The sequence below is a fragment of the Leucoraja erinacea genome, chromosome 15 (assembly GCF_028641065.1).
Source record: "Leucoraja erinacea ecotype New England chromosome 15, Leri_hhj_1, whole genome shotgun sequence".
Lineage (NCBI taxonomy): Eukaryota > Metazoa > Chordata > Chondrichthyes > Rajiformes > Rajidae > Leucoraja > Leucoraja erinaceus.
Window position 1 is genome coordinate 18598076 of NC_073391.1, and position 24899 is coordinate 18622974.

General features: G+C 41.5%; 1 protein-coding gene across 1 annotated transcript in view; it reads right to left on the reverse strand.

Moving 5' to 3' along the window:
- LOC129704006 (uncharacterized) overlaps positions 1-24899 on the reverse strand; it is a 234455-nt gene that overhangs the window by 115018 nt on the left and 94538 nt on the right. The window contains exons 7-14 of the mRNA XM_055646803.1: positions 23191-23325; positions 22629-22778; positions 21396-21542; positions 18594-18734; positions 15300-15407; positions 7417-7539; positions 3234-3353; positions 1171-1266 (exon numbers count right to left, since the gene is read on the reverse strand). Coding sequence (XP_055502778.1) covers positions 1171-1266; positions 3234-3353; positions 7417-7539; positions 15300-15407; positions 18594-18734; positions 21396-21542; positions 22629-22778; positions 23191-23325 — 1020 coding nt within the window. The remainder of the gene's footprint in view (positions 1-1170; positions 1267-3233; positions 3354-7416; positions 7540-15299; positions 15408-18593; positions 18735-21395; positions 21543-22628; positions 22779-23190; positions 23326-24899) is intronic.

Consider the following 24899-nt stretch of genomic DNA (forward strand, 5'->3'; position numbering starts at 1 on the left):
CTAGCTGGGCTTTTGGGGCTCAAAAATTCTGTCTCCTCCTCTTTTATTTCAGACTTCCAGCCCCTGCAGTTTGTTGAATTTCATGTGGATTTATTTCTTACCCCAGTGTAACTTTATTATTTTTTAACTGTGGAACAAATTAATTTTCCATTGCTCTATTATACTGCATTCATAAATATGACTAAACCAAAATACAAATTGAGCAGGATGTAGGAATGCAATACACAGAGTTAACATTAAGATATACTGTATAAACACTTCATGAGATTTACCACAACACAAAGCACTGCACATAATTACGTGAATTCAGTATATTACCATACTAACAACAAAAGAATCTTCACAATACTGTTGTGCAGGAGGAAGAGATCTAATCATTCATTAGGCACAGCGAAGCTATAACAAAAGTTTTATTTATTGATAACTCTGTACCAGCTGGTGAGGTGGAACTGGGTTGGAGCATATGACTCACATTCTATTGTACGATAATTTACTCAGAAAATAATGGAGGAGTAAAAACAGCACAACCATCTTTCAATAATAGTAGGGAAATCTGTCCAGAAAGTTGCACAGTATAGAGGATACTTATATGCACTGTTAGAAATATTGTGTGTAAAATCAATCACACTCACTTATAACATTTCTGTGATTTACTTTAGACTTTAGAGATACGGCGTGGAAACAGGCCTTTCAATTCACCGAGTCCGCTCTGACCAGTTACCCCGTACACTAACACTGTCCCTCACAATAGGGACAAGTTGCACTTTACAGAAATAATTAACCTACAAATCTATATGTCTTTGGAGTGTGGGAGGAAAACAGGGAAAATGAGGAAAACCTATGCAGTCACAGGAAGAATGTACAAACTCTACAGACAGCACCTGTAGTCAGAATTGAACCCGGGTCTCCGGTGCTGTAAGGCAGCAACTCTATCACTGCGCCAATCCAAGCATGATTGATATGCGAGTTACCCAACTTTTTCCAATGTCTTGGTTAGAGCATTGTCATCAAATGTGCCCATTAACAAGGAATGAACACATTGATGACTGAATAAAAAAGCAGAAACTAATATTCTTCTATTAATAATTGTAAAATTGAGACCTGACTGAGTAAAACCTTTGTTCTACAAGATGAATGTCACAGAACAAAACCTTTTGCTGATTGTAATACCTTTTCAAAACATGGTCAACTCCAAGACCATCATTATTGCTGCAGACAGGAGGAGGAGCAAGAATTGGCTCTGCAATATCACCATTCAAAGTATTGCTGGAAAAACAGAGGGATAAGGTAAATAAGCAACATCCAGTCTAGGTTCACAGGCTTAAATACATGTCCAATATTTCACTCAGTGTTATGAACTTGTTTCAACCGCTGGAAGTACAAGACCAAACCAAAAATGTTTTAAATATTTAAATCGCTATAAGTTGTAAAAAAGATGAAAAGTCTAGGGAAACGTGCGAATTGTTCACTACATGTGTCCAGTTAGGATGACATCTGCCAGCAGCAGATGATCATAAAAACTCACGCATTGGGAAGCCGAGTATATTTTAATAAATATTAGACTTTAGAGATACAGCACAGAAACAGGGCCTTTGCCCCACCATTTCCACACTGACCAGCGATCATCCCATATCACTGGGGCACAAAGGTAGAGTTACTGCTTTACAACGCCAGAGACCCGGGTTCGATCCTGACTATGGGTTCTGTCTGTACGGAGTTTGTACGTTTCTCCCCGTGACCGCGTGGGTTTTTCCCCCGGGTGCTCCAGTTTCCTCCCACACTCCAAAGACATTCAGGTTTGTAGGTTAATTGGCTTCAGTAAAAATGTCCCTAGTGTGCAGGATAATGCATGATTATTCATTGCTGGCTCTGTGTTTTGTTATACTCTAGACCAAAACAGAAGCAATTCTGTAATCAGCGCGGATTCGGTGGTATGAAGGGTCTGTTTCCACGTTTTACCTCTAAACTAAACTAAACTATCCCACACACAATGGACAATTTCCAAATTTACTGAAGCCAGTTAACCTACAAACTTGTACATCTTTGGAGTGTGGGAGGAAACTGGAGCACCCGGTCACAGGGAGAACATACAAACTCCATACAGACAGTACCCAAAGTCAGGAATGAACCCGGGTCTCCGCTGCTATAAGACACAACTCTAGTGCTGTGCCGCCCCCACTACATCGTTTAACTAATGTATTTTACTGTATTTTCAGATGGAGAGATGGAATCTATGTTTTTAATACATTGCTAATTGTCACTTATTCAGCCAAGGGAATAGAATACACAGAGGACAGTGATCATATATAAATGTACAGCACGTCCTTAGACTGCCGCCAAGGTCAATTTATAACCTCCTGGAAATTACTGTGGTGATGCCCTTGCTTGTTTTGCCTGAGGTTGCCTGGTACTAGATAGACAGAGGAAGATGTTCTTGTTGATAAAACGTCACTAAAACAAGCAAACAAAACAAATGCATTCTGTTGCTCAAACAGTTTTTGATTCCTGCTAACATTACTCTTTGTCAGGTAGCTTAATATCCATACTCAATGGCAGCATTTATCCAGGAACTGCCAAAGACAAAAAAGAACAATTTCACAGAGTTGTGGCATGATTTGAAGCTCAGAGCAGTGAGATATGACTGCATGTCGGGCTTTAGCTTTACCCTTTCTTTGTGATTCTGATAATACATGCCAGTAGCTGGATTATCCTGTGCCACTTAAATGATGCTCACTTACAAGAAACAATTGATCCTTGCATTTCAGGTTCTTACACTGAAAGGGCAGATAGCAGGGGTAAACAAAAGGGAGTAAGTTCAAGGTAAGGAATGGAAGGTTCGTATGGATCTGAAGAAGAATTATTTTCACCAGGATGACCAGAATGAGTAATAAACTATCTGAGAGGGTGATGAAGACAGAAGGATCCCATTACATTTAAGATGTAGTTACATGAGCACTTGAAGCACTGACATAGAAAGCCATAGGCCAAGTGTTAGAAAATAGGATGTCTTTAGTTTATTGTCACATGTACCGAGGTACAGTGAAAAGCCTTCGTCATGTGCTAACCAGTCAGCGGAAAGAATATACATGGTTACATTTGAACCATCCACAGTGTACAGATACATGTTTAGTGTGGTTGTCAACATGGATCTGTGTACCAAAGGGCCGATGTGTTTCTATGATTCTATGAAAATCAACATTTCTCATCAACAATAAGACTGCTGCAGTACTTACTCAAACTCTTTTAGAAGGTTAAAATGTTCTTCGACACCTTCAGATTGTGGAGATGAAGGAGGAGTTATAGGCAGGAAAAGACGACTTTCGTGCTCTTCAGTATCACTAGGCACAGCAACACTGAAATGTTAACAGCAAGATAAACAATATATTTTAGAGCATGCATTCATTTCCTAAAATATGTTGGTTTCAAATCACAAAATACACAAATAACAGTGTTCATTAATAAATCCAATATAACAATTTAAAAAAATCTAGATTCTTAACACACACCATATACCGTTAAAATAGCTGAACTGGCAGCTCCTCTGCAATCTGTGAGCAGTGAGAGATCTGAATGCTTGAAGATACAGGTGGGTTCATATTCTGGGCAACACGTGGATTAAACCAGGTGTGAATGCTTGTGAATTATGCATCATGCAGTTTGATCGTGAAATGTTAAATTCTAGAAAGAATCATATTGTATATAGAGTACTTTGCAATAAAATGCACTGAGGGTGACCATCCAAAGTGTTCATAATGTGGCTTGACCTCTTTATTATGATTGGGTTTTTTTTCATCTTTGCATTTTGACCAACAATCAGGCTAGATGGGGTTCAAGTCCAGTATTCCAACGGTGCTGTGAAGAAACTAGTTTGCAGAGGAGCTTTTAGGAAAATACATAATTATTGTACACTTCAGCAACCCTGGATAATAGGAAAATCATAGCTACGGCCAGTAGAAAAATCAATCGATTGTAACCTAAAGCTAGCCAACAATCCCTATTGAGGGGTCCTTCCTGCAGTGGAATACATCCTCAGCTTTGTGAGGTTAATTGAGGTGGTGAGCTACATATTCACAGCAAAGCAACGTTGCATCCTGACTGATATCATATTCTGCCTAAAACTCAGGCATTAGCCGTGTTTCCTCTAATGCAGTCATCATAATAAAATCCACCATGAATAGCTCCACCACGTGTGCTCAGTGGCCATGCTGGAATTAACCTGGGACCCAGCACCCTCAGTCTAATGTTGTGTAGAACTGCAAAGTGTACTGCTTACATCGCAATTCTGTGGAAAGTGCAGATCCTGTGTTATATCACACCCTGTTCCAGATTATCCAACCCGCTACCACTTTGAAATGTGGCAGCACCCTCACATTCACAATTTCTGGTCTCTGAGTCACCCAGTTCCTGGCCTCCCTCTCATCCACTCCCACATTCACAATCTCTGACCTCCCTCTCATCCACTCCAATAGTCTCTGGCCCCCCTCTCACCCAGTCTCAGTTTCTACTCTCCTTCCTCCTCACTACCTCTCTCTGGTCTCCCTCAGGTGAGAGTTTCTTCCCAGTCTCTACTCTCCCTCTTGTCAACCAGCAGAGACTCTGTACTCTCTCACCCATTCCCAGGGTCTCTAGTCTGCCTCTCACCCACTCCAAGGATGTTTCGTCTCCCTCGTGCTCAGTCCCATGGTCTTTGATCTTTCACTCAGCCACTCCCCAAAACACTTAAAAACAGCTAAATACGCTCAATCAATTAAAAAAATCTATATTTGCACCTTCAGCCCTCACAGCCATTTCCCTCCATTGAAAGCAGTAGCAATTATGTTCCTGCTCCAGGCCTACACTGGGTTAAATAGTTCAGCTGGTTCTGCATTGTAAATGTGGAGAACTGCCTCACCTTCAGTCTCCCTTGCTGGACTCCAAATGGGCTACAATATCAGAGCACAGTTAGCAAAACGCAGATCCGGATTAGGGTTTCCACAATGGGAGTGCAACAAATACTCTCAGTAACATCAATAAACACAAGCCGTTTTGACTGCAATTTCCCAGGAAGATCAGAGCTTCCGGAGTTCACAGACTGCGGCTCGTGGCTAATAGGAGAGGGATCCAGCTTGTGATGCAGTATCCACAGCAGTTGTATGAATCGGAGTAGCAGCAGTGGAAGGAAAAGCCAGTGGGACCCACACCAGCTGTGCAACACGCACATCTGCTCTCTCCCCCACCAACTTCAGGCTTCATTTGACTCTAAAGGCTTATGAATAGTTGCAATAGGGAACAGTGAATATAGTAAACATTTGTCCCACAGCACATATAGCAACACAGACTGGGACATAACAGGCATAACCTACAAATGTGGGCAAAGCCACACATCATTCTTTTGCACATCAAATGTGTTCTTCTCAACCGACTGTATCTTCGACATATTAGTTTCCAGTACACTCCCAGCATACGTATGATGGAAAAGAATGCAGATATTGTCCTTTTTCAGATCTGGATGTTATATTCTCCTTGGCTGGCTCCCTTTTATCACTAGCCCCTTGACATGCACCCAGATGCTTATGATCCAGAAACTGCACCGAATTGCGCAGTGGCCTCATGTCATCCCTTGCGGGCAGGGGAATTGTTATTTATGTCTGCAAATCCCTTCATCCACTGCAAGATCAAGCCTTTGCTCTGTGCATCAAGGCTCCCTTTGTGCTACATATCAGAATGCCATTTGTCCATAAGCTGGTTGAGGTCCACACTAATGTATTGACTTGTAAAGCTACTGTAGATGAACACAATATTCCGTTTTCTGACATCTTTTGACTTATTACAAAGCATCTGCAGTATATTATGAAGCAGGATAGCACACTGCATTGTTCTTCGGAATAAAGGATAAATTATAGCCAAACTGGACTACATAGAGGGTGATTTTTCCTCTCTTCTGTGAGGACACAGTGCTCTTTATTTGGCTCAAGGGGTTTTGCTGCAGTTACAATATTTCAATCCAACTGCAGCAATTGCGTGAGTTACAGCGAAAGTTCCCATTAAACTGGTCGCTTGCTGTTCCTGTAAAACTAATTAAAGATTTTCTCAGAATTCTTTTAATTTCTTGGAGAGATAGCAGCCATTGTAAAAGGCACCAAGACTGACAACGTTGACTGCATTATCAGTTTTTCAATGCTGAAAGTGGCCAATGGGATAAACCCTGCCCAGTTCAAGCGTGACTCATCTCACTTGCATTTCTGCTCTTTACACCATAAGTGGCCTTTATCATAGAAACATAGAAAATAGGTGCAGGAGTGGGCCATTCGCCAGCACCACCATTCGATATGATCATGGCTGATCATCCAGAATCAGTGCCCTGTTCCTGCTTTTTCCCCATATCCCTTCATTCCGTTAGCCCCAAGAGCTAAATCTCTTGAAAACATCCACTGAATTGGCCTCCACTGCCTTCTGGGGCAGAGAATTCCACAGATTCACAACTCTCTGGCTGAGAAAGATTTTCCTCATCTCAGTCCCAAATGGCCTAAATTATCATAACCACACATGTGTGTTACTCATTAACTTTATTACCATTCAAGTGTTTGCATGAGAAATAAACATTTCAATTTCTTTAGAATTAAAGTTTTATTTTCCCTTAAGCAAACCAAAGGAAAATTGGCAATCAGCCACTATATTGGATTGCCAGAAATCAACATATATTGTATTAAATGTCAGCCCAAAAAAAGTCAAAATGTAAATAAGGGAAATACTGATTTCCGATTCTTCAAATCAAATGATCACAGCCACGAAAGAAAAGGAAAATAGTTCTCCCCAAATGTCCCGCCTCTGATTAAAGCGATAGTCCAGTATAAATGGTCTAAATTAGATGACAAAATTCCAATGACATAAAGTTTGGCTAATTTTGATTAATTACCTATTTTATAAATAAATTGTTTCTGGAAAATTCACACAACTCTCTTTTTCACACAGAGAGTTGTGAGTCTGTGGAATTCTCTGCCTCAGAGGACGGTTGAGGCCGATTCTCTGGATACTTTCAAGAGAGAGCTAGATAGGGCTCTTGAAGATAGCGGAGTCAGGGGATATGGGAAGAAGGCAGGAATGGGGTACTGATTGGGGAAGATCAGCCATGATCACATTGAATGCTGGTGCTGGCTCAAAGGGCCGAATGGCCTATTGTCTACTGTCTAAAATAAATATCAATTTGCCAGAAGGGTGTAAATTTGTAACATTGTAAAACACTGCTCTTTCTTATTAGTGGGTGAATGGAAAGTCATTGGTCATCTGATTGACGTGAAGTCACCGTTTATCTGACACTTTATCAACTTATCCAGCTGGAGGCTTGAAAAATGTAGAGCCAAGCCACTGCTAAAATTACACATCGAGGATCTATCTGAAAATATTAAAATGATGCCAATGCATATGAATGTTCAGTACCTTAAAGCAGACTGCTCAGCATTATCGTGGAGAAAGGTAATGTCGTCGGTTGGAGAGGTGACAGCAGGATCTGGTAGCACAGCAGTACAATCTGTATCGGTGATATCAGCAGGCACAGAGGAGCTGGTAATAAATGATAATAAAAACTGTGTCTTGTAAAGATGTTTAGTTTAGTTGACTTTAAAGCTACAGCATAGAAATAGGCCCCTTGGTCCACCGAGTCCCTGTCAACCATCGATCACCTGTTCACACTAGTTCAATGTTATCTCATTTTCTCACCCACTCGCTGCATACTAGGGGCAATTTATGGAGGCCAATTAACCTGCAAACCTGCATGTCTTTGGGATGCTGGAAGAAACCTGAACACCTTGAGGAACCCCACAAGGAGACAGGAAGAACGTGTAGACTCCACACAGACAGCAGCTGAGTTCATGATTGAACCTGGCCTTTGGCCCTGTGAACCACCAGCTCTACCCGCTGTGCCATGGTGCTGCCACCAAATCTTATCAAAACATTCTTTTTAATTGTATCTGTGAATAACTAACCATTGTCCATGCACTTTGACCAACAAGTATCCAGTAGATACGTGAACCGCAAGTTGAAAGAACAAGTGGTAAGCTGGGTTCCGGGAACATAGAAACATAGAAAATAGGTGCAGGAGTAGGCCATTCGGCCCTTCGAGCCTGCACCGCCATTCAATATGATCATGGCTGATCATCCAACTCAGTATCTCGTACCTGCCTTCTCTCCATACCCCCTGATCCCTTTAGCCACAAGGGCCACATCTAACTCCCTCTTAAATATAGCCAATGAAATGGCCTCAACTACCTTCTGTGGCAGAGAGTTCCAGAGATTCACCACTCTCTGTGTGAAAAAAGTTTTTCTCATCTCAGTCCTAAAGGATTTCCCCTCTATCCTTAAGCTGTGACCCCTTGTCCTGGACTTCCCCAACATCGGGAACAGTCTTCCTGCATCTAGCCTGTCCAACCTCTTAAGAATTTTGTAAGTTTCTATAAGATCCCCCCTCAATCTCCTAAATTCTAGCCATCATAAAGACAACACAGGGAAGCAAATCTATTCTGCAGCATTATTAATGCAAGATCAAAAGATGCTATTTATTTTGAAATTCAGAAACCAGAAAGTAAATTTGGTTATAAGAATCAGCATTTTCAGTTTTAATTTCAGATTCCGGGCACGTTTTGTTTTCGAAGGAACTCAAAATAGTAAGAATGTAAATTTTACAAATGAGGATGTCTAACTGAGGGTCAAATAGTAGAGTTATTAAAGTGACTGACATCTGCTGTAAATAATTTTATCAGCTGTTGTTGTCTGACTGGCGTAAATTAATAGTGGCTATCTGGTAACAATAATACTTAAGGCTGCCTATAGTGACAACATAGTTGTTAAGGCAGAGTCGATTTGATGAGGTAATTCCCCATTTAATCAAGCTTTGTACCTACATTGCTTTGTGTAGTAAAGAACTGCAGATGCTGGTTTAAATTGACGGTAGACACAAAATGCTGGAGTAACTCAGCGGGACAGGCAGCATTTCTGGATAGAAGGGATGGGTGACGTTTCGGGTCGGGACCCTTCTTCAGACATACATTGCTTCACTGGCTGAGATTTATATTATCCAAATAACATAACTTTCACTGCATTTGTGAGTGAGGCGGGAGAGGCCGCAGTGCAGGAAGGGGTGTTGGCATCCCGGCCGTGGTGTCGACTGACAGGAGAGGAGACCAATCTGCGCATGCACATTTTTAAAAGATTTTTAAACCTTAATAACTTTTTTAATATACCATCAATCGGAACAAAACTTGTTGCATTTGCAGCACAGGTGAGTAAGGTGGCGAAAAATCGGAGTGCTATCGCGTACCGTATTTGCGCAAATCAAAAAAACGAAAGAGCACAAGATATGAATTTTAGTTATGTACTAGACTGTGGGACCTGTTTGTGGGCGGGAGGATGTGTGTAGGTGGGGGGGGTGTGTGTGGGCAGGGTGCCTTGTGGGGGGAGGGGGTGTGTGTGGGGGGGGATTGTGTGGGAGGGAGGGGTGTGTAGGGAGTGAGCTCGGTGAAAAGACGGGGGAAGAGCCATGGGGGAGAGGGGAACATCAAGAGTCAAGGGAGGAGGGGGACCCCTGGAGCCAAACGAGTGGTTTCTGCAGGGGTAATGGCTGGAATTGACACAACATAATTACATTTGGGGATCCTCACACAGCTGTGGTGCTGGTCGCTGGTCACTGCACTCTCCCCCCCCGGGATGTCAGAGTCTCCGCTTTCCGTTTGGCTGGCATTGGCGACATCTCTGACTCTGGGCGGGTGGTGCGGTCTCCGAAGCTGGGAGGGGAAGGGCGAGTGGGCAGAGTCTAATGGCTGGAATTGGCGATGTGATGGGGACTCACAGCGGGTGCTGGTCGCTGGTCATTCTCCTCCGCCGGGATCAGAGTCTCCGCTTTCCATTTGGCGACATCGGCGACATCTCTGACTCTGGGCTGGACTGGGTCTCCGATGCTGGGCTGGGATGGGCAGAGTCTCCGATGCTGGGCTGGGCTGGGCTGCTTCGGGTCGCTTCTGGTCCCTCCGAAAATTGTGTCCGATTGGAAACCTCCGCCGGCCATCCTCAGCTCCAGTAAAGACGCGATGATGCAGGAAGGGGCGGACCGTCCCGGGGAGTGACAGGAGAAGAGACTAATACACGCGGCGCTGACTGGCAGGAGAGGAGATCGATCTGCGCACGCGCGTTTTTTAAGATTATTTAAACCTCGCTAACTTTTACGACATTCAACCGATCGGAACAAAACTTGGTCCACGCGCAGCATTCGTGAACTGGCGAAAATTCATAGCGCTATCGCAAACCGTCTTTGCGTAAATAGAAAGACCGCGCAAGCCGGAAGATAACAAGATCAGAGTTTTAATAGATATATACTGTATACGAGTTGCACATCTGTATTAACAGTTAATACCACTGCAAGTTCCAGTGAAAATATCTTCTAGAGCACAATGGTTTCAGAGTCTCATATCCTGTGACTGAAATACATTTTAGTTACTCTGAGAATATAAGATTAACGCCATAGAAAAAAAGCAAACTAAATAAAAAATCAATTAAAAACAAAGATGTTTAACAGAGTTTTTGTTTACAAAGCTTTCTTCCAGTCTATTTTTATTTAACCGTGTTTTATGTCAGAGCAGTCTTCGTTCGCTGTACCTTTTAAAGCCGTCGGCCCCTTTACTTACTTGGTTCCTGTTGTCTTCATGCTCCCATTAATCAGTGGAAATTTGGGAACAACTTACGTTTGAATTATGTTTTCAGTGCCAACAGACTCATTCCTAAGACTGCTCAGCAATGGAAAAACCCACACACTGATGCCTTGTAATGTCATATCTGTATGGGAAATAAATGTGTGAACAGGAAGGCTTTGCTGATAAACAGCAACGCGGAAAGCCTCACCCAGGAGCGCTAACGTATTGCTTGGACGCTAAAAGCCAACAGGCTAGCAGAGCTGATATCATTCTGTGGTTGTATCAGTAAGAATTAGATGGAGACTGAGGAAAGGCAAGGCTGTAGACTTTTAAACAAAACAAAGAGAAGCAGCAAAAAAAAAACATATGGCTTTGGAAAATTGGCCTTGATTTACTTTTAAGTTTATATTGTCACTGGGGGAGAATCATGAGGGGAAATACGTTGTCATAAAGCCGGTCTGCTTGGCTGAGATGTGGTCAATTATACAAGGAAGGCCAGCTCCCAGCAATGTTCAGAATGCAGCAGGAAACCTTCAGACAGGAAGAGGCCAGGAGACCATGGTACTGAACCCTGCATTTACGTCTGAACGTGAAACGGCGTTGAGCATTGTGGTGTCTGAGAAAGCCTCCCCTCTTGATGTCATTCACATTTGTCAGCTAAAGGCATCCTTACTAATTTATTACTTATAATCTAGGAACCTGGATTATTAATCCAAAAAAAAGTGTTCAAATTCCATCACGACAGCTGGAGTTTTACCGAGGTTAATATTCCAGAATTTTGGTAAGAGAAATGATTCTTAGCAATGATGGAGACAAAAGTTACTAGACTGTTATAAAAATCCACCTGGTTCACTAATGTCCTTCAGGGAAGGATCCTACTATCCATGCCCAGTCTGGCCTTTATGGGACTACAGGCCCACCTTTAGTGTCTGATTCTTGTGTGCCCTCTAGGACCAGAGACCATAGCCTCAGAATAAAAATATGTGCCTTTAGAAAGGAGATGAGGAGGAATATCTTTAGTCAGAAGGTGGTGAATCTGTGGAATTCATTTAAGTTGGAGATTGATAAATTCTTGATTAGTACAGATGTCAGAGATTATGGCAAGAAGGCAGGAAAACGGGGTTGAGAGGGAAAGATGGGCCGATAACCTAATTCTGCTCCTGAAACTTATGAAATTTGAGCAAACAATTAAAAGGGCAGCAAATACTGGCCTTGCAGTAAAGTACTCAAAATTTAAAGGAAATCTAATGAAGAAAAATGTAGGCAAATGTTTCCACTATACCGGGCATTCCTGGGGGGGTGCTGTCTGTGTATTAAAGATATTTTGTCCATGAAGTGATGTATCTTTCACCATGAAGACTCAGAGGATGTTTGGACTTTTGTTGTGCTTCATGCAATTTTAAAGATATTTGTTAAATAAGACCATAAGACATAGGAGCAGAATTATGCAATTCAGCCCATCGAGTCTGCTCCGCAATTCAATCGTGGCTCATCTACTTTTCCCTTTCAACCCCATTCTCCTGCCTACGTAACCTATGTCTTGGTCTCCATTCCACAGATTCACCACCCTCAGTCTAAAAAAATTCTTCCTCAATACAGAAAATGTATCAAAAGATTTAGATGGATTGATTGAGGTGAATGGTATATCAGAACATATCTTTTTGCATTCCTCTTTGTCTCCACACCATCATGGGAATGTATCCAGAACTCTACCAAGATTGTTTTTAACCTGACCACCACAACATACACAAAGTAGCTAGCTGCAATTCTACTTCAGTTTTCACTTTTTCCCTGTAAAGAAACTATTTACTTTACCTCCGGTAAGAGGAGAGTGCCATTACCTGTTGGCCCTGATAGGATTTTAGGGTTTGTACTCCATTGGAGACATTGCTGGATCATACTTGCATCAAAGGATATCATTCCCCATGCAAAACTACTTTTGAAATATTACTCCACATTTCCCCTACAGTGATCACTGTTAACTCATTCCCAAGACAATCAAGATTTAGATCCCCAACAATTAAGATTAGTCATTACTTTTGTCCATCTTGTGTCTCCTCCACATCATGGTGCACAGTACTGATCTCAGCATTCATTATTTTCACCCATGCTTCCTGAGCATTTATTGGCCCCAAGTCTTTGATGGCCTAATGTTGGCCGTAACCATTCCATTCTCCATTCTCCTGATCTTTCCCCTGCAACCACTTTCCTGAATACACCCCTAACCCACCAGGCACTGATGGAATTCCTATCAGTCCTCTTCCTCCACCATAGAATTAGACAGCACAAAGCAGGCCCTTCAGCCCATCGAGTCCACACTATTCATTAGGGATCCTTTTTCACATCATCCTATTTTTAGTCTTCACGTGCTCCCTTTATGTACCCCTAATATTCTACCACCCACCTGCATAATTACCTTACCAACCCACATCATTAGGGTTAAAACAAAAACAAAACTGCCAAGCAGATCTGTGGAGGCAAAGATATGGGCCTGGGTTGAGATCCTGCATCAGAACTGCATTCAGGTGACATGACCTTCAGTACTTTTAGATTGAAAGGCCACAGGGTTTTCACCAAGTTTTGTAAGTGACCACAGGACTTCCTGATGAATGTCATTCTCGTTAGGACAGCTTAAATAAACAGTGGCTTCTTGGACCATGAACATGTATTGCAATCTACAGCATTACATTTTAATATCAATTAGAAAACCTGTCAAATACCTTTACCTAGAATTTCAATTGTGGCAAGAAGCAAGAAATTGATTATTTTGTGAATGAAACCCAACAACCGTTTTGTGCTGCTTCACTTCACTCCAGAAATCCAACCTGGTATTTTTGAATGCAGGCCACACTTGTATCCTTAATAACAATGCAAGGCTTGAAAGGGTGGATGCAAGGATGCTGTTTCCATTTTTTTTAAAAGACACACTGCTAGAATAGGTGACATAGGTGATGTTTTGGGTTAAATAGATGGTTGAGATGTTCAGATAGGCATAAATATCCCCTATAATGTGTCCTGGTCCAAAAACATTGATGCTACCGGCCAAGAAAACACACCAAGATCTCTACTTTCTCAGAAGACTAAATAAATTTGGCACGTTTCCAATGACTCTTACCAACTTCAACAGATCCTATCCAGATGCATGGCAGCTTGGTTTGGCTATTGCTCTGCTCAAGATTGCAAGAAATTGCAGAGTTGTGGGCAGAGCCAAATTCCATGACGTAAACCAACTTTCCTCCCATTGACTCCACCTACACTTCACATTGCCTTGGGAAAGAATCCAATATAATCAAGGATTATTCACACCTCGGTTATTCTCTCTTCTCCCACCAGGCAGAAGACACAAAAGCTTTTTTCCACTAGAAACAAGGACAGCTTCTTCCCCGCTGTTATCAAACTCATGAAAGAACCTCTCATGAATTAAGGAAGTAGTCCTGATCACCCAGTCTACTTCATTGTGATTCTTGCACTTTTATTTTGCCTGTATTGTCTCTGTAGCTGTATTCTAAACTACAGAATATTTCAAATTGAAACAAAACGCTTGAGTAACTCAGCATGCCAGGCAGCATCTCTGGATGGAAGGAATGGGTGACCTTTCGGATCGTGACCCTTCTTCAGAATGAGTCAGGGGAGAGGGAGACACAGAGATAAGGAAGGGTAAGGTGTGAAAACGAGACATCAAAGGGCAATCAGGTCAAGGAAAATGGAGTATAGATCATTGTTAACTCGGAGAAGGTGACAATGAAGCAGACAGAGAAAATTTAATCAGGAGGATAGTCTGACTGGTCAGAAAACCGGGAAGGGGAGGGATTGAGAGAGAGAGAGGAAAGCAAGAGGAAGTTAGTGAAGTCAATATTCATACCGCTGGGGTGTAAGCTGCCCAAGCAAAATATGAGGTGCTGTTCCTCCAATTTGCACTGGGCCTCACTGGAGGAAGCCCAGGCCAGAAAGGTCAGTGTGGCAATGGGAGGGGGAGTTTAGCATTTAGCAACCATTGGATGGGTGGCACTTTGGGTTGGAATCCTTCATCAGACTCTGCTGAGTTATTCCATCACTTTGCGCTCCATGCAATAATCCAGCACCTGCAGCTCCTTGTGGCTAGATTCCACACTGTATCCTTTCTCTTTTTGCTCCACCTGTTGTAATCAGGCATGGTATGATGACCTGGATAGGAAGTTACTTCCTGTTTCTCTGTACACGTGCACCAAGGCAAATTCCTTGTATGTACACATATTTGGCTAATTTGATTCAATTTATCGTCAATTTATTGTTATTCAATTCAAACATGTATTACATTCAACATTACACCAATACCAATAATAAACCAATATCAATACCAAAGAATCTGAAATCTGCAGATGCTGGTTAACACCGAAGTTAGACACAACAATTTGGAATAACTCAGCGGGTTTGGCAGTAAAAGTAATAGGTGACGTTTTGGGTCGAGACCTGAGAAGTCTAAGGAAGACCCAAAGAAGTAGGGTCTGACGAAGGGTCTCAATCCAAAATGTTACCTATCCCTTTCAAAAGTGTAGGTTTGAATTCTCTATGTGGATTGATGTGATTCTATCAAGACATGTATGTGCCCACACAGTGGGTAAACCACTAATTACAGTAAAAGTGTAGTTAAAACTTCAGTACCTGCCAATAATTTGCTCACGGGATGCTTGTTCAACTTCAAGTTCAGCTTCTGCAGGAACTGCTAACAGAGAACCTTGGGAACCTTGTTCTTCACCAGATGAAAATGCACTAGTGGAGAAAGACAAAAACACTATAATCTTCACAGAACTAATAATGATGCAAACCGATTCATGGAAGCTTTCCAACACCACTCCCATTTTCCCTAATTTGAAACTGAAAAATTCAAATCAGAATCCATTTGATGACTCACTGGATAATTGCATCATGAGAATTAAAGAATATGTTTTCACAAGAGAGTTTGTAGCAGTCAGGCAAACAGCCCAAGTATGAACCAAGCTCATTCCTTTATGCTGTATTTGGTTTTGTTTTCCTTTCTTCACGAATAGTTTCAAAAGAATGACTGGTATTACATATTCACACGGCTAAATTATGAAATGAGGAAATACATTTGATCAACCAGTAGGGCAGGAAAATATTATCATTGACCTCAGCATCCTTTCTTTGGTAAGGGAAAAAGTTGGATCCTCATTATTGTCTGTTATGTTCTGCTCTCCTATCTTCCCACCAAACAAAAATGTGCCCGGTTCCTGCCCGGGATGTTCATGGCAACATAATTGGAAATACCTCTTGGGGGAAGATCAAAATAATTTAGGAATATATCAACAGAAGGAATCTAACTCTGTCTGGCCATGGAAAAGAGGGAAGTAATAGCTTGAAAGGAGTGTTATGCCCCTGTCCCACTTAGGAAACCTGAACGGAAACCTCTGGAGACTTTGCGCCCCACCCAAGGTTTCCGTGCGGTTCCCGGAGGTTTTTGTCAGTCTCCCTAATGGTCGAAAGTGGTTTCCGCTTCTTCTATGTTCTGGCGATTATATCAAAAAATTCAAAACCGGCCGCGACTAAAAATAGGTTGCCGTTTCAAAAATCGGTAATTTTTTAGTCGAAGCCGGTTGCGATGCTAGTTGAAGGTGGTTGCCGAAGGTTGCAGGTAGTGGTAGGTCTTGTCTTCCACCACCTGCAACCTCCAGCAACCACCTTCAACTAGCATCGCAACCGGCTTCGACCTATAAATTACCGATTTTTAAAACGGCAACCTATTTTTAATCGCGGCCGGTTTTTAATTTTTTGAAATAATCGCCGAAGGGCCTGTATTTCACGTAGTATCTCTAAACCAAACTAAACTAAAAGTGATGGGTGGATATAGGTGAGGGAAAGTTATATGCAGAGTAGGTCTACTGAGATAAACATTGTAAAAGCATGTGACAGATTACTGAAATGTTAATCATGAGCCTCAAAAGCTGACCATTCAGATCTGTGTAAAATATGATGTTTTGACAAGAGTGCTAATTTAAATGATTTGCTGTTGTTGAACACCTTAAGGCATTGGAAACAAAATCACAGGCAGAGAGTCTGAGATCTACTTCGGATCTGCAATTCCACATTCCAATATCATTACTGAAGCATGTATTAATGAGGGTTCTTTGTACATACGACATAAAGAATGGAAATATATTTTAGGAACAATCTGTGAATGTTTCCTGGCACTGGAGAAAGTGCAAACTAAATTGAACATTGATTAATGGAAAATATACAATTTAGGGTCGTAGCGCATTTAAAGGTTTCAGATTTTGTGACAGCATCACTGAAAGTTCAAACCCAGAATTTAATTGAAATGCTTTTTTTTTGCCTTTGCACAAAGCAGCCGATACTTGCCAGTTTATATCTATGGAGCATAATAAAATACAGATGGAACATTGACTCATCTTCAAATCATTTACCACCACAAACATACATTTTTCAAAAAGAGTTGTTCTAAATTGTTTGGGCTTACTTACAGATGGCAAAACTATTTTCTCTCCATTTGGAGCTTTTGACCTGTTTACAAATTTTAACATCTGACCCACAAGCCTGTTGTCAATTTTTACCAGCAGAATCTTAATTCATGTTTGTTATTATAGAATAGCTCGCATTTATATACTATTTTGATAATCAAAGGGATTACTATTCCTCAGAGTAAACATCTCTGTCTTAGTGATGGTCAGCAATCCAATTTTTTATTGAAACAATTAGAAGTTCAGAACACATGCCCATAAATAGACAAAATGTTTAAGAAAGAACTGCAGATGCATTTTTGTCGTTCTCCCATAAATAAATGATCACTTTTGTGTGCATTTTTTCCATGGCAGTTTTTCCTAAGCAAGGAACTGAGCAATGTGTGCCTATGTGATTTAACGATGGATAGAGCAGATGATAAGCATCAGCAGATGCAGCTTCTTAAAATCTACAATACCTTTGCTGTAGTTTCGTCTTTCGCAATATTATCAAACTCTTAAGTGTTGTGCAAACAATGTGAAACATGGGAAACTGAGCATATCTCATATTAAAATTTTCATGGACATTTAATGCCAAGTTCAAAAGCATGAAATCCATGCACCATCTTTCCACCAGAACAGTGTAATATAAGTGGACAGATTGTTAACAATTAGCGCTGTTCCAGATTGGTTGACACAATTATGTATCCACTCAAACAAAATTCTGTTAAATCATAATGACCGTTTTCCCTTGTGATTTTCATTCACGTTCTACATGCTCATTTTAAAATCTATAAATACAGATAATCCAGAATTTGAAATCTTTTGCAATAAATTTAAAGAAAATGAGAGTAACTTTGGAAATCACTCCAACGCTGACTAAGAGAGGCACATGGGATTGCAGATGCTGATCTAAAAAACCCCACAAAGTGCTGGAATAACTCGATGGGTTATGCAGCACCTCTGGAGGACATGAACAGTTGAAGAGTCCCAACCTCTTAAGGGGTTGGACAGGCTAGGTGCAGGAAGATTGTTCCCGATGTTGGGGAAGTCCAGAACAAAAGGGGTCACAGTTTAAGGATAAGGGGGAAATCTTTTAGGACCAAGATGAGGAAAACATTTTTCACACAGAGAGTGGTGAATCTCTGGAATTCTCTGCCACAGAAGGTAGTTGAGGCCAGTTAATTGGCTATATTTAAGAGGGAGTTAGATGTGGCCCTTGTGGCTAAAGGGATCAGGGGGTATGGAGAGAAGGCAGATACAGGATACTAGGTTGATGATCAGCCATGATCATATTCAATGGCGGTGCAGGCTCGAAGGGTCGAATGGCATACTCCGGCACTATTTTCTATTTTCTATGTTTCTATGTCACCTATCCATGTCCTCCAGGGATGCTGCTCAACCTGTTGAGCTACTTACACACTTGGGTGTTTTTACTCTAATGGTGACTAACATGTTTCTCAGTTTTACAGGATGTTGATACCTTAATGAGAACTCTTCAGTGCGATCCTGCAGAATCTCAGCATCATCCAGAGGCTTGGTGTACTCAGGGCACAGTGGAAAGGGAACTCCAACAGGCAGAAGAACTGGAACTGACTCTTCTTCTTCAGAAGTGAAAGGTTCACTGGTAAACACAGTCATGGATGTGTCAGGATAAAGATTCAGCTGTCAGCTATAACTCAGCTATTAAAACAGATTTACTGCATGATCAAAACTAAAGCACAGAAAATTATGACGTTAGCCAGTGATTTCTTATCAACTTTACATTGTGGGCAACTCAGTGGCGCAGCGGTAGAGTAGGTGCATTACAGCACCAGAGACCAGAGTTCGATCCTGAATACAGGTGCTGTCTGTACGGAGTTTGCATGCTTTCCCTGTGACCTCATGAGGTTTCACCGGGAGCTCCGGATTCTGCCTACACTGCAAAGATGTACAAGTGTGTTGGATAGTGCTAGTGTGCGGGGTGATCCCTGGTTGGCGTGAACTCGGTGGGCCGAAGATCCTTTTTCCACACCGTATCTCTCTAAAGTCATTCTGATATTTATTGAAAATAAAGCAAAAAGTAATGGAAATATACTATGCGTTGAAGATGACTGGAGATCCACGTTTAATCCATTACTGTCTTTTCCCTTCCAATACTGATCAGCCCACTGACACATTTACAGTATTGTCTTGTTTCAGGTCACATTCACTGTCTCTTTACATTTCCTGTGAGCATCTGCAATATTTGTTAACATTTGAAGCAATTATAATACGCACTGTATTCTGTTGTACTTGTGTAGGCCTTTTGAACTCGGGATAATTAAGAGTGCATTTAATATGATGCAAATCCCAAGCTGCAAATTGCTTGTTTTTGAGCATGATAAGAACAAAACCTCACGATAACAATTTATTCAGTATCAGACTTGAGTCATTTTTAAATTCTTACTTCTGTGACAGATTGGGGACCTGTTCAAATTATTTTCCTGAAACAGAGGCTTTTCCAATCCTATGTTTAACCCACACATTAACACACACAGTCTCAGCAAATCTCACTGGATCCCCCTCATCTAGCTCATCAATTTAAAAATAATTGACCTTATTTAATATTCTCTGTGGCTTTGTATTTCATTTCCATCCAAAAATGCTGCCAGGCTTGCTGAGTGCCTCCAACAGGTTGTTTTTTTTTGCTTCAGATTCCAGCATTTGCAGCCTCTTATATCTCCAAACTATTTTTCAACTCATGACATTCAGAATGTTTTTTAAAGGCTTTAGATGAACATTTCTATTTAAGTCAAGGGGCAAGATTTATCCAACTTTCAATATCTTTTTCTCATTTTCTGGGCAAGTCTAGGCTTGGCTGTCTCACGTGACTGGTTTAACAACACAAAAGGCACATACAAAGCGAAGGCCTTGCCATGGATTATCATTCAAGCAATCGCCCCTGGGAGGATCTCTAAAGGCAGGTTGTACTTTTTTATCAAGTTCGTACAGAAACCAACTCGGCTCACCTCCAACTAAAAATCAGACCCAATGGTTGAAATGTTCAAAAAATGCACAGATGCATTTGACCTTTACAAAGATAGGAACATCGCAGAACAGAAAGATAATATGTTCTTGTAAATTAATACTGAAGGTTTACCTCCTTTCTAGAGTTGCTTCCCTAGAATGTTCTCAACACCAACTGAGTCAAATTAAATGGTCTCAGTGCAGTGCCCCAATGGTCATTCTGGCCATGAGAAATGTAACTGGCAAAGGGGAGTCATTGAATCAGTTTGACACAGGGAGTGTCCTTCCTTTGAATGTTGTGCTGACATAGAGTATAGAGATACGGCATGAAAACAGGCCCTTTGGCCTACCGAGTCCATGCAGACCATTGATCAGCCGTCCACACTAGTTCTATGTTATCCCACTTTCTCATCCACTCGTTACACACTTGGGGCAATTAAGACTTTATTTTTCGACTTTAGACTTTAGAGATGCACGCACTAACAGCCCTTCGGCCCACCAAATTCGTGCCAAACAGCGATTACCTCAAACAATAACACTATCCAACACACTAGGGACAATTTACAATTTTAATTACCGATGTCATTTAACCTGCAAATCCGCAAACCTTTGGGATATGGGAGGAAACTGGAGCGCCCTGAGGAAACCCACGATTGAACCCGTGTCTCTGGCGCTGTGAGGTAGCAGCTCTACCAGATGCGCTACTGTGCCGCTCAAGTGCATGAGGGAATGAAGGCAAGTGCAGGAACTCAACCAGATTAGTACACATCTTAGAGGAAAGAGGTGGAGGTCAAGAATGACTGAGTTGAGCGAAGGCTACCAAGCATGGGAGTGATCAGTACTGTACTCAGAAGTCAATAAATTAAAGGCCTCTTTGATTAGGGGGTCTCTGCACAGTAGTGTGACTTGCGTGCAGAAGTCTCCTGGAGGCCACTCTAACAGAAGTGATATCCATCCAGCCTCATGACATACGCTTAAGTATGGAGTCCTTTGTGCTTATTTGCAGCACACATACAAAGGACACCAAGATTAAAAATGTGATTCACACTCTATGCTGTGTCCTGACCTTTAGAGTACTTGAGTTACATAGCACGTGAAAATATGATACTGTGTAATCCAATTATTTGTTATGAATCAGTTTTCCATTTAAGGATCAGAGCTAAATGATTTCTAATTCAGGAATCCTGTTACATTTAACACTGATGTTTTCTTGCAATTCCTTTGATAAATGTTCTTCAGCATTTAAAGTGTCTTGACAGACTTTTCAACTGAATTTCTAAAAAAAAAAAAAATTCACCTCAGTGAAATCTGTTCAGGGTGCTCGTGGAGAATGTCAGCGTCATCCAAAGGTTCGGAGAGCTCGGAGTCTGGCGATGGAGCAGGAGCAACAGGTGCAAGAAGAAAAGCTGGAAACGGCTCCTCCTCCTCTGTAGCCAAGGATATGCTGGAAAACACAGACTTGGAAATGAATTGGATAAACATTCATGTGGCTAAGCTGCAAAGTTACACCTACATATAAAACCAACTTTAGTGTATAATTTGAAAGCATACTGTGGGGTTACACCACAGCTTGGTTTGAAAACAACTCTGCCCAAGACCACAAGGAATTGCAGAGAGTCGTGGATGTAGCCCAGTCCATTACATAGATCACACTCCTCGCCATTGACTCCATCTGCGCTTCACAGTCTCGGAAACACAACATGATGAAAGACTTGCCCCACCCCGGTCATTCTTTCTTCTCCCAGAAGTTGGGCAGAAGGTACAGAAGTATGGCACAGGCTCAAGAACAGATTCTTATAAGGCCTCTGAATAGTCCTTTCATAAGCTAGAGTGCAGTTTAATTAACCTCCACTCCATTGCAGACATTGGACTTTGTCTCTAGAACTGGTGCACTACAATGCTAAGTGGTATATTTAGCATTCTGTATCTTTCCCTTTACTCTACCTATTGTACTAGTGTTTGGCTTGATTGTATAAATGTACAGTATTATCTGATTTGAATGGATAGACTGCAAAACAAAGCATTTCACTGGACCTTGAGAGAATATTAAACCTAGAACTAAATTTAAACTTAAAGTAAACCCTTAGATTGTGAATCCCTGCCAATACCCAATCCTTCTCTCACAAATTAGTAATTCGAATAGGAACCATCAAAAGCAGAAAACATCACTGATTTAAGTCCTTTTTAACCCAGGGAGATCAGCTAAAATGGGCTAACTCATTGATCAAAGCAATTATTGTGTCAACCAAAATTCTATAAATTAATGTTGAGCCTGTTACATCATACTGCTTTATCAATACATTCTACATATGCTGATTTGAACGTGAAAACTAAAGGAATGAACGAACGTGGATCAAAGTAAGTCTGGTTCAGTGAAAGTGTTGCATTAGAAAATCAGCCCGTTTCTGAGCTTTCATGTTGAATATTCAGAATCTTTTGCTGCTTTGTATTCTTTGTGAAATTTTAATTATCTCTGCATGTAACAGATTCCGGGCTTCAACCTTAAATCAAAATTCCCCACATTAGATACCTTAATGAAGGTTGTTCAAGATGACTCTGAAGACCATCAGCGTCATCCAAAGCTTCAGGGGTGTAATCGAAGAGTTGTGGAAGATCGGGAGCAACAGGGTCAAGAAGAAAAGCTGGAAATGATTCTTCCTTCTCCGAGGTCAAGGAGATACTAGTAAATACAGAATCAGAGATGTGTCAGGATATGTATTTGTGTGGCTCAGCCACAAGAACCTATTAACTTTATCTTTGAAAGTACACTGCCCCTGGACTTATCTTATGTTCAAGAGTATTACTCAGAAATTGGAAATTTGCCTTATTGCCCCCTTTGGAAACTATGACCAGTTGTATTGCCCCTTGATCATGAATTAGCTTCCTTACTGCTGTTTCTAATTAACAAAAATGAACAAATTGACAGCAGTCGTGTTTTCTGGAGCCTCTTCTTTGCAATCCATTTACGCTAATTGAACAGTCCAGAATTAAAAACATGATTTGCACATAGGGCATACTGCAATTGAATCAGAGGAATTTAGAAAATTGTCCCAAAAATCTGCCTTAATTTTGTATATTTTGGACATTGATACCTTATTTGCTCCTGATCAAGGAGTTCTGGGAGATCCAAAGGACTGGTGTACTCGGGGTCCTGAGGAGGATGAGCATCAACATGGGCAAGTAGGAATGCTGGAAATGATTCCTCCTCTTCTGAAGCCAAGGAAACACTATTAAGCACAGAATCAAAGCTGTGTCAAAATAAACACGTGGTTCAGCTATGAAAATTAATTTAAACATGTCATCAAACCTATTGCTCAGAGGAAACAGTATTGTAAATGATCACTTCTGTCTCATAGAGCCAGTGACCCAGGATCGATTCTGACCTGTGTGGAGTTTGCATGTTCTCCCTATGACTGCATGCGTTTCCTGCATCCCAAAAGATGTGCAAGGTTGTCCGTGCCCAATCTCTAAACTGCAAATTTCCAGACCAATTTTGCCTTGTACAAAGAGCTGGAAATGCACGTCAGTTTGACAGTAAGAGAAAAAGACAAGCCAATAATTCTACAAGTTAGATCTCATCCAAATTATGTTTTTTTTTTCCCCCTGTCAAATTGTAAATTAAATAAAGCCAATTTCTAACTACTATTGGAGATCATCGAACATAGAACAGACCAGGAACAGGCCCTTTGGCCCACAATGTCTGTGCCGAACATGGTGTCAAAATAAACAAATCCCCTCTGCCTGATCCACATGCCTCCATTCCATGCATATCCACATGACACTCTTGAATGCCACTGTTGTATCTGCTTCCATCATTATCCCTGGCAGTGTATTTCAGGCACTTACAACTGTGTGCGTAAACAAAATTGGCCTGCACATCTTTAAACATTCCTCCCATGATTATAACGCTTTGCCCTCCAGAATTGGACATTTCCACCCTGGAAAAATATTCTGACCGTGTACCTATCTATGCCTCTCATAATTTTATAAACTTCTATCGGGTCTCCATTCAGCCTAGGAAACTCTAGAGAAACCAATCCATGTTTGTCCAAACTCTCCTTGGAGCCTATATTCGCCAATCCTGGTAAATTAACTCTGCATCATCTCCAAAGCCTCCACATCCTTGCTGTAATGGGGCAATCAGAAGCACACACAATGCGCCAAATGTGGCCTAACCCAAGTGTTACTGGGGTCAAGGAAAGAGCGTTCATGTCGCGGCCCCATTTCCACGAATCTTTCCACCACCACGCACAAGAAGCACAAGACAGACACCATTGCACGCAGATGCCGAGAAGTGTGTTCAGCTCTGGCTAAATAACTTCTAATCTTGTGTGTGGACTTGACAAGAAGAAGTTTTATTAAGCTGCAACATGACTTCCTGACTCAATATCTCAACCGATGAAAGCAAGCATAGCATACAGTATGCCGTACTCTATTTACATGTGTGCTACTTTCGGGGAGCTATGGATGTGAACCCCAAGATCACTTTGTATCTTGTTAAGTGTTCTGCCATCAACTGTATATTGTATGCCATGCCCTTACATTTGACCTGCCAAAGTGGAACATACATCCTTCCACCACTGCCCTCTATCTCCTATGGGTAAGCCATAGAAACTGGGTTCCGGGAACATAGAAACATAGAAAATAGGTGCCGGAGTAGGCCATTCAGCCCTTCGAGCCTGCACCGCCATTCAATATGATCATGGCTGATCATCCAACTCAGTATCCTGTACCTGCCTTCTCTCCATACCCCCTGATCCCTTTAGCCACAAGGGCCACATCTAACTCACTCTTAAATATA